Source organism: Dasypus novemcinctus, chromosome 22, assembly GCF_030445035.2.
Source record: "Dasypus novemcinctus isolate mDasNov1 chromosome 22, mDasNov1.1.hap2, whole genome shotgun sequence".
In the NCBI taxonomy this organism is placed as follows: domain Eukaryota; kingdom Metazoa; phylum Chordata; class Mammalia; order Cingulata; family Dasypodidae; genus Dasypus; species Dasypus novemcinctus.
The window spans coordinates 63,576,286-63,585,960 of record NC_080694.1 but is presented as its reverse complement, the minus strand read 5'-3'; the positions used below and the strand labels follow the sequence as shown (position 1 = coordinate 63,585,960).

The 9,675-nt window shown below is 44.5% G+C and overlaps 1 protein-coding gene across 5 annotated transcripts; it reads right to left on the bottom strand.

Annotated features, from left to right (window-relative positions):
* Nucleotides 1-2,500: 2,500 nt before the first annotated feature.
* On the bottom strand, nt 2,501-9,054 carry ZSCAN9 (zinc finger and SCAN domain containing 9). 5 transcript variants are annotated; one of them, XM_004474191.5, is made up of 5 exons: nt 8,959-9,054; nt 7,238-7,732; nt 6,928-7,075; nt 4,503-4,601; nt 2,501-3,414 (listed from the first exon to the last, which is right to left on the bottom strand). In XM_004474191.5, exons 2-5 carry the CDS (start codon nt 7,655-7,657, stop codon nt 2,804-2,806), a joined length of 1,278 nt encoding a protein of 425 aa, XP_004474248.2. In that variant the 5' UTR covers nt 7,658-7,732; nt 8,959-9,054; the 3' UTR covers nt 2,501-2,803. The 5 variants fall into 5 exon arrangements, with proteins under 5 accessions (XP_004474248.2, XP_023439156.2, XP_004474247.2 ...); XM_023583388.3 differs by having other exon boundaries at nt 8,023-9,048; XM_004474190.5 differs by having other exon boundaries at nt 8,787-9,048.
* Nucleotides 9,055-9,675: the final 621 nt, after the last annotated feature.

The window sequence follows — 9,675 nt, the reverse complement described above, 5'->3', positions numbered from 1 at the left end:
TAATGAGAAAAGGGGAAACAGATGCCTTACTTCAAGTTGGTGTTCTGTGGAGTTTTTAGGCAATGCTATGTATTGGGGACTGAATTATGTTCCTCAGAAAAACATGTTCTTAATCCATTCCTGTGGGTGTGAAACCATTGTAAACAGGACATTTTGGAGATATTATTTTCAGTTAAGGTGTGACCAAATGAATCAGGATGGGTCTTAATCCTATTACTAGAGGATTATAGAGAAGGCTGCAGAGAGAAACCCATGGGAAAGAAGCTGGAGGTCAACAGAACCCGGAAGACAAAGAAGATGCCACCATGTGCATTGCCATGTGACAGAAAGGCCTAGGACCCAAGGACTGCCAGCAGCCATTTCACCCCAGAACACCAGTTTTCAGTGAAAATTCAGGCACTGCTTTAATTTTGGACTTCTAGCCTCAAAACCATGGGCCAATAAATCCCTACTCTTAAGGCAACTCACCGTGTATTTATTTTATATGTCTTTATTGTACAAGGTAATTTCTCTTTCCTGTGATGGGACTTATTAAGGGCTTCAATTTTTTTAAGATTTATCCCCCCCTTACCCCCCCCCCCCCCCGTTGTCTGCTGTCTGCTCTGTGTCCATGCGCTGTGTGTTCTTTTGTGTTCACTTGTATTCTCATCAGGTGGCGCTCGGGATCTGTGTCTCTTTTTGCTGCGTCATCTTGCTGCATCAGCTCTCCGTGTATGTGGAACCACTCCTGGGCGGGCTGCAGTTTGGCATGGGGCAGGTCTCCTTCCATGGGGGCCACTCCTTGCGCAGGGGGCACCCTTAAGTGGGGGCATCCCTGTGTGGGCCAGTACTCCTTGTGCACAGCACCACTGTGCGTGGGCCAGCTCACCACATGAGCCAGGAAGCCCTGGGTATCAAACCCTTGGACCTCCTATATGGCAGGTGGACGCTCTGTTGAGGCACATCTGCTTCCCAAGGATTTCAATTTAAAATCCAGCATCCTAGTCCAATCACTCAGAGGAGAAAAAAAGAAAAGGAGATAGAGGCTTGGACCAGTTGCCATACCGGCTAAAAGATCTTAACCCAAATCAACATTTACATTTTAAGTTTGCTTCAAAACTATCAAAAGTATGAGGAGGAGGTTTAAATGGGAAAAAAAAGGGAAACGGACTTTGGCCCAGTGGTTAGGGCGTCCGTCTACCACATGGGAGGTCCGCGGTTCAAGCCCCGGGCCTCCTTGACCCGTGTGGAGCTGGCCCATGCGCAGCGCTGATGCGCGCAAGGAGTGCCCTGCCACACAGGGGTGTCCCCCGCATAGGGGAGCCCCACGCGCAAGGAGTGCACCCATAAGGAGAGCCGCCCAGCGCAAAGGAGGGAGCAGCCTGCCAAGGAATGGCGCCACCCACACTTCCCGTGCCGCTGACGACAACAGAAGTGGACAGAGAAACAAGACTCAGCAAAAAGACACAGAAAAACAGACAACTGGGGGAGGGGAGGGGAATTAAATAAATAAAAATAAATCTTTAAAAAAATAATAATAAAAATAAATGGGGAAAAAAAAAAAAGACGGGGGGCGTGTTGACAATTGCCAAAGCTTGGTAATAAGTACATGGAGTTTCAATATACTATTCTACTTTGGTTGACTGAAATTTTCCATAAAAGAGTTAAATTATATAATCACCAGTTCAAATTACAGTTGGCTGCCCTGTACAACACATTGAGGAGTTACTAAATACAGTGAAAATCTCAAACTGTGTGTGTACAAGGTATTTCCAAGCAAACTGGAGGCTTTTTTTGCCTTAACTTCCTAGATATCTCTGTAGAAACTTTCACATATCAAATCAAACACATGAAAGAGAAGAGATAGGGCTACGGTATTGGTGGGAAAATCATAAGAGAGGCAGAGAGGGAAAGAGGGCCTTTGGGACATGGGGAATTTTAAGACTGTATATAAATTTCAAGTCTGTTTTGGTCCAAAGCAACACCAATGGAGTTTCAGGTGACTAAGCCTGAATGAGGAAACCTGATGATATGAAATATGACACTCTAAAGACTGGGATTTGGAATCGAAAGCCAGGGTTTAAATAGAAAGACATGATGTTAAGCATTAACATTAGGGGAAGCTGGATGAAGAGTATATGAAGACTCTGCCTATCTTAGCAACTTTTATGTAAGTCTAAATTTATTCCAAAATAAAAGTTATTAAGAGTCCAGGGTTTAAGCCTTGGCTCTGATGCTTTGAGTTTCTGAGTCTTGGGTTCCTCATTTGTAAAACTGGATAATGACAATACTCATTTCCCTGTGTGATTGTCATGAGGTTCAACTGAGGTTAAGTAAATGAAGGCATTCTGCAAACAGCAAGAACCAACCACACTGGTCACTATTGTGTCAGAGGAAGCAGTAACGCAGAGAAGGTATTTATGCTGTAGGCACTTGTCGCAGGGAACACCAAAGACCCATTTGTTATCAACTTTTAGCAGAGCTCTATGTGTCCATTAGGAATGAAACACAGATACAGATCTTTCAGGCATTTTGGCTGTATCAGCACCATTTATTACATTATTGGGTTGGGACAGCTTGGCAGCCACTTCAAAGAGAATAAATAAGATGGAAGTGGTAGTAAGAAGAGGGGAAGGTTAAGAAACACAAAGGAAAGCAGCATCCTCAAAAACCTCAAGCTTCCTCTTAGAACACCCCTAGGCCACAGACCAGTGACATATTCCAGAACACATTTAGCGGAGACAGGAAGAAAGAGGTGATTCCTCATCTTATCCTACCCCACATGAGCTGGCCAGTGATCTGGAAAACCTGCTCTTGGCAAGAACTAGACCTGCTCTGTTACCACATGGATTTTCTGATGGCGAATGAGGTTGCAATGACGATTGAAGCTTTTCCCACACTCGCTGCACTGGTGGGGTCGCTCCCCTGTGTGGCTTCTCTGATGCTCGATGAGAAATGAACGCCGACTGTAGCTCTTATCACACTGGCTGCACTGATAGGGCTTCTCTCCCTTGTGTATTCTCTGATGTTGGATAAGACCAGCACTCTGACTGAAGGCCTTCCCACACTCCTTACAGTGGTACCGTTTTTGTATATTGTGGATTCCTCGGTGATTAAAAAGTCCTGAACTCCTACTGAAGGTTTTCCCACACTCATTACATTCATAGGGTCTTTCTCCAGTATGAATTTTTAGATGTCGAAAGAGACCTGAGCTCTGAGCAAAGTTCTTCCCACATTCATCACATTTATGCTGTCCCTCTCCTAAGGAGTTTTCCCACTGCCTCTTCATCTGTCTCTTATGTTCACAGACTTCTCCATGGTGAAGACTCTTATGTGATATCTCCCGGCTCTGTCTATGAAACATTTTCCCATGTGGTTCCACTACCTTAGGACAGTCTTTCCTTAGCTCTCTGTCCTCAGTGTTGGTCACTCCATCTGAAACAAACAAACAAAAGACTACATAAATATCCTTTGTTCCCTGAGCCTACAGGATGGCTATGATGTGTACAGAAATACAAGGTGCTTATAACAGTGAGGAGGTTAGAAACGGAAGGGCCAGTGTGCTAACACCTTCCTTTAGGTAATGGGGCTAATCTTTGGCCAATTGTAGCTCTGGCCATCCCCAGTGGACTGGGCCTGGAGAGATGTTCCTCATGGGGAGGGAAGGGTCAGGAACACAGTGGCTTCTCTGGAGGTTTCTCTTGAATCTCCCTCCCCTTTTTGAGATAGAGCCTCAAAGTGCCCTTTCCAAAGAAACTGACTTCATGCATTCATGTCTTCATTCATGGAACAAGTATTAATATCCTACTATTCTAGGTGCTTCTGGAAGTAATTTAGGGCTTTTGAATCTGCAACCATCCCAGGTTCATTTCCACCACAGGACCTTCCCTCTAGAACTTTCTTCTTCCTGCAAAGTTCTCAGGTAACAGCAAGAATCACTCCCTTATCTCCTTCAAATCTTTGCTCCACTCTCACCTTTACAGTGAGGCCTATCTTAATCTTTTACCTAATACCACAATCTGCTTCGTTATCCATAGTACTCTTAATCTCCCTTAACCTGCTCAAATTTTTCTATCATAGCACTTACCACCTTCTAATAATCAATATAATTTCCTTATCTTTGTTTATTATTTGTCTTCCCCTTGCCACAATTTAATCTCCATGACAATAGGGACCTTCCTGTTTTATTCCCTAAGAATTATACCTGGCATGCAGGAGTTGTTCACTAAATATATGCTGAGTGAATGAATGAAAGAGAAAGGATTGAAACCATTCCTATTTCTAGGGCTTCCACCAATTGCCCTAGGGACTGGTAACTGAGGCAAAAGCTATGGGACTGCTACATATTGAATAGTGTCCAGGTACCCCAATCAGATGCTTTCTGCTTGGATCTGTTGAAGGTGAGAATGGAAACAGACTCAGCCTGCATAAACACTAGTGAGCAGCTGCTGTGGTATTCTTAGGATACCTCAGATTCCCCTGGTGTGATTCTCCCACATCTAACTGTATTGTCCCTCACATACCTGCACAGGTACCTCTTAGGACTCCTCCCTTATTAGACCATGGTTCTCCTCCACCTTTCAGCTGGGAGATCTCAACAGGTTTGGAAAAGAGAAGTATATCTGCAGAGAACAGATGGGTCAAAGTTAAGATCAGCACTGCCCTACTGCCCAAACCTCATATTTATATCTGAAATGTGCTTGGGAACTAGGTATACCATAAAAACTAAGACATGTACCACCTTCCAATAACTACTATTTCTAGGATCTTCCATGATTTACAAAACACTTTCAATATCAAACTGACATATCACAGTCCCCCTCAACGTTATTATCCTACCTCTTTCAAAAACTGAATTAAAAAATAATAAAAGGAAGATAGATACATAGCTAGACATCCTCTTTCCATATAAAGAAGTCTGGAAAGATACACAACAAACTGGTAAGAGTGGTTACCCCTGGTATGGTGGTTTGAAACAGTATGTATCCCAGAAAATCATGTTTTTAAAGCTAATTCATTTCTGTGGGTGTGGACCTATTTTAAGTAGATCTTCATGGGGTTACTTCAGTGAAGGTGTGGCCAAGGGTGGGTCTTAATATTCTTATTGGAGTCCTTTATAAACAGGATGAATACAGAGAGAGCCACAGAAGCAAGAAGCTGAAAGCAACAAAACCCAGAAGAGAAGGGAGAGACCAGCAGACGCCGCCATATGCCTTGCCGTGTGGCAGAGGAGCCAAGCATCGCTTGCACCTAGCTTTTGGGAAGAAAGCATCACCTTGATGATGCCTTGATGTGGACATTTTTCTCAGCCTCAAAACTATAAGCTTGAAAGCTAATAATACTCCATTGTTAAAAGCCAACCCAATTAATAGTATCTGTTTTGAGCGGCTCAGCAAACTAAAACACCTGGGGAATGGGATTTGGGATAACTTTCACTTTTTTACTATATAAACTTCTGAATTTTTAAGATTTTTAATAATCAGCATGAGTTTAAAAAGAAACTCAAACTCAGTGATATATAATGACTTTTTAAATACTGCTAGGCTAGAAAGTTGAAGAGCTAGAACTTGAATTTTGTCTTTGGATTCAAAACAAAGTTTTAGTAAACTGCTTCACAATATCAATCTTTCTGAATTTATATCACACATCTGCACTCACAGATGTTTAGGGAGAACTCTTGGATCTGTAGATGTCCCCTGGATATCCTCTTGTAGCCATAATAGACGCTTCGTAAACACTTGTTGAATGAATGAATGAATGATAGGTGGGTGGGTAAATGAACTTAGACCTGCTTCCTGAAATAGGAGGGTCTCAGCAGGGTTCTAGATGCCAAAAGGAAGATGGCTGGAAAATGAAGTCCAAGATCATGGAAAGAGAAAGAAGGAAGAAACTAAGGAACTAACTGAAAGATGGTCATAAAGGAGGAAAATGAAACCAGAAGGAATTTTAATTTGATGAGGTTTTGGGATCCAGAGGACGGTTTTCTGTGTGCATAGGATTTACTCAACAAATACATTTTAATTTAAATCAGGTGATAGGTACCAAGTGGTAGAAATCCATAATTGTATGATTGGTAGGGCAGATGAAAGATATAGGTGCTGGAGGCAGAGGTGCCAGGGAAGGTGTGGTTTTGATACAAACAGGGGTAATGTGAAATTGAAAACAGCAAAATCTCACTATAGATTTATTGTTAGGTTAAAAAAGTCAGGAAGAGGCTGTAATAGTATGTTGGGAAATCAGACAGTTGGAGCCAACTGCTGGAAGAAGTGGAAGCTGAGTCAGCCTCAAGTGCCCAGTGTTATACCCACAAGGGGTGGCCACTGTCACTACTAAGTTACATTCAAGGAAATGGCAGTCTGATATCCCTTAGTCTCCATACAATCTGCTGCCTGCTTGGCATACCTTTTACCTTTCCATTGCAAGTGTGAATCCAATCAGCCAGAGTGCACTGGGGTTTTCTGATAAGAATGGCAACCATGTATTAAGCGTAATTTGTTGGGCCAGGCATGGTGCCAGTGCTTTTCACAAACTGTTTTATTTGATGCTCACAACCACCTTTGGAGGTACATACAATCATCAACCTCATTTTGCAGATGGCAAAACTGAGGTCAAGTTGTTATATAACTGGCCCAAGTATAAGTAGCTTCCATGAAGCCAAGCCGTAATTTGAACCTATGTCTGTCAGACACAAAGCTGTTCTCCCCAATGCTTCCTGAAAGCCTTGCCTAATGTGCCATGTGTCAGAAGACCAGATAGCTGCCAGGATGGTATTCAGAGACCACACGCAGGGGGAGGAGATGAAGGTGAGTACACTAGGCTCACAGAAGCACTGAACACTGCTGCTGTGTGGTAAGAAGTCTTCTGACTGGTTTCCCCATTCCTGTTTTTTTTATTCTTTTGCTTGACCATGTGGGATTAGTTCAACACTGGATAAATTCCATCTCTCACCTGTCTTTCCAATAGGGTGAGGCTCCTGAGTAGGGCCACATGAGAGCTGGGGCTCCTGAGGCTGGGACCAAAGGCTCAGTGATATCTGTTCTTCTAGAGGCACCATCTCTTTAGAGAGGATTTCTTGTCTGTATCTGTGGGCTACCATCTGGAGACAGAGACAAGATTTGACTTCTAAAGCAACACTTCACAGAAGGAAGTAGGAACTGGGTCTTATTTAATTACCACAGTCGAGGGGATACAAAGCAGAGGATACAAGGTCCTTGGCAACCCACATATACATCTTTCCCTAATGAATTTTCCTCCCTACCTCTTGTTGGGGTTCCTCAAGCTCTCTCTCCAGATCCTCCAGCAGAATCACAGCCTCTTCCCCACTCTCTGGACAATGCTCCCTCACCCAGCCCTGGAGCTCCTCAGGCAGGATGGTCAGGAACTGCTCCAGCACCAGCAGCTCCAAAATCTGTTCCTTTGTGCTCACGTTTGGCCTCAGCCACTGATAGCAAAGTTCCTGGAGTCGGGTAAGAGCCTCCCTTGGCCCAGGGGTCTCCTGGTAGCAAAGCTGCCTAAAGTGCCTTCGGAAGATTTCCCTTGCCAGCGGATTATTGCATTTCAGTTTGGATTCCTGTCTTTGAAAGTGATTTTCTGCCTCCACTTGCACTGCCGGAAGCCGTTCCCACACCTTAAGAGCTTGAGCATCTAGGAATAAACTCTCCTTTGAGTCTGTACTCATCTTGCTCTTGAATAGTATGAAAGGGAACTTCCAGTTGGAGCTATGCTTGAAGAAATACCCTTGGAGTCTCCCTCCCTAAAGAGCAAAAGCCACTGTTAATATAGAAAAATGGCAATAGCTGATAAGACTGAAAATATAAGCAATTATTATAGTCCCTAAAGCTCTTCACTGAAAAAAAGTGATCTAGTGACTGAGGATGGGAATAGTGGAAATACAAGGCCATAATGTGCAGAGTAGAGGCTATCAAGTTACCCAGACCTGGGCTTGACCCTGTTCCTAACATTTACTAATTGTGTAACCTTGTATCAGTTTCTTACTTCTCTCAACCTCAGTTTCTCTATGTGAAAAAGAAATAATAATAATACCTTATAGAGTTTGCGGGGGCAATGGCCCATGAATTAGAGACCACACAGGTTACTCACAACGTCTGGATAAAAAGTTTGGACTAGGTATAGAAGAGACAGAATAAAGGGAAATAATGTTCCTGTCCTTGCCTAAATAATGATGCCTTTACTTGAAGTTTTTAAAGTTTATCTTCAAAACAACCATTTAAGGTTGATCTTGTTTTCACTGAATTAGAAAAAGTTAGGTAAATTCCACATCCCGCGAACTTTCCACACCACCCTGTGGCTTCCCGAGGCTAACAGTTAACGTTGGACAACAGACCACTTTAATCCTCTCGATTACCCCTGAGATTTTATTCTAATCATATTCCACAGGATAAGAAACCGAGACCAAGAGAAGCAGGTTTCCCAAGGTCAAAGTCTTTGTGAGGACAGTCTAAGAATCCACAGAAGTCGAGGGAGAAGCTTTCCCCAGGAAAACGTAGAGGAGGCCAGAGAACGTCTGAATGGACGCAGCGGGGAGCGGGGAGCGCCCCAGGGCATGCATCTCTAACAGGCTCCCCGGGGGTGGGAATGCACGCGAAGGCCTGAGATGGCTGAAAGCAGGGAAAGGGGACCGGGAGCTGCCGCGTTCTGCACTGAAGAACCCATCCATTCAACGCCCCCTAATCTGCTCTTGGAACCAGAAAGTGGGCCGTGCACCGGCCCTCCACGGTACTGGCTGCGAAAAGCCCACTTTCAAAAGTGTCTGTAAATTCCTTGCGCAGGTTCCGGGCGTTTCGTACCCTGGGCCCTAATCCTGCTGTGGGCCTGCCGAGCCCTCTCCCCGCCAAGGTCCACTGCTCGGGGTGGCCGGCCAGGCCCAGAGGCGCCGGGCAGGCCTCCGCTCCGGCCTCTCCGGGGCAGAGGTTCACTTCCACACCCTCTCACCCCTCCCGGCTCCAGGGGCCCACTCACGAGACCCGGCAAAGGCGAGGAGGGAGAAAGCTACGGACACGGCCGGACGGCGCCGCCGGCGGAACAATGGCCGCCACGAGCCAGCCCAGCCTCCCGGGCCGGGGCTGAGGCACTTCCGGGCGGGTCTAGGAATCCGCGTCTCGATTCCTACCTCCCGCGCGTCCCTCCCCTTGGAATCCAGCTGCAGTTTCTTTGGCGTCCGGTTGGGTTAAACAGGGAGCTAAATACTCAGGTTTTTTATACGTCTGTGGGCCCCACACAGGTTTTAACTGGACCCACTGATGAAGTACAGATCATTAACTACTGAAAATGATGTTAAAAGCATTTAAAAATTAATACATTAATTATTGTTAATTTTTAAAAAGACACTCTCAGACAATGCCAAAGTTAAAGTAAAAGGTGAAATTTCACCCCGTCCTTCTTAGTCCCCACTTCCTTGAGGAAGCTAATGTCACTGTTAGTTTGGAATTTGTATGTATCATTCTGTTCGCTCTCTCTTGATCTCACACACACATACAGATAATAGGTGGTATTAAGCTATTTTAGATTTAGGTTTTTCTCCCCCACTTATATTTTGCTTTCCACTTCATTTATCTTAAACATCTTCATAGGTCATATATCATATAGGTACCAACTCATTTAGTGGCTTCATGGTAGTTCATCGACACGTGTACCACAACTTATTATCCCTGCCATTGCATGTTGATAGATATCTCC

Excerpts from the sequence above, each read along its gene's own strand:
- ZSCAN9 (XM_023583388.3), bottom strand. The coding sequence starts at position 8,052 with ATGGGCCATTGCCCCCGCAAACTCTATAAG. Across the intron at positions 7,733-8,022 it reads GCCCCCGCAAACTCTATAAG|GGAGGGAGACTCCAAGGGTA; the intron begins GTATTATTATTA and ends TTTGCTCTTTAG. Across the intron at positions 4,602-6,927 it reads TCACCCTATTGGAAAGACAG|ATATACTTCTCTTTTCCAAA; the intron begins GTGAGAGATGGA and ends TGTTCTCTGCAG.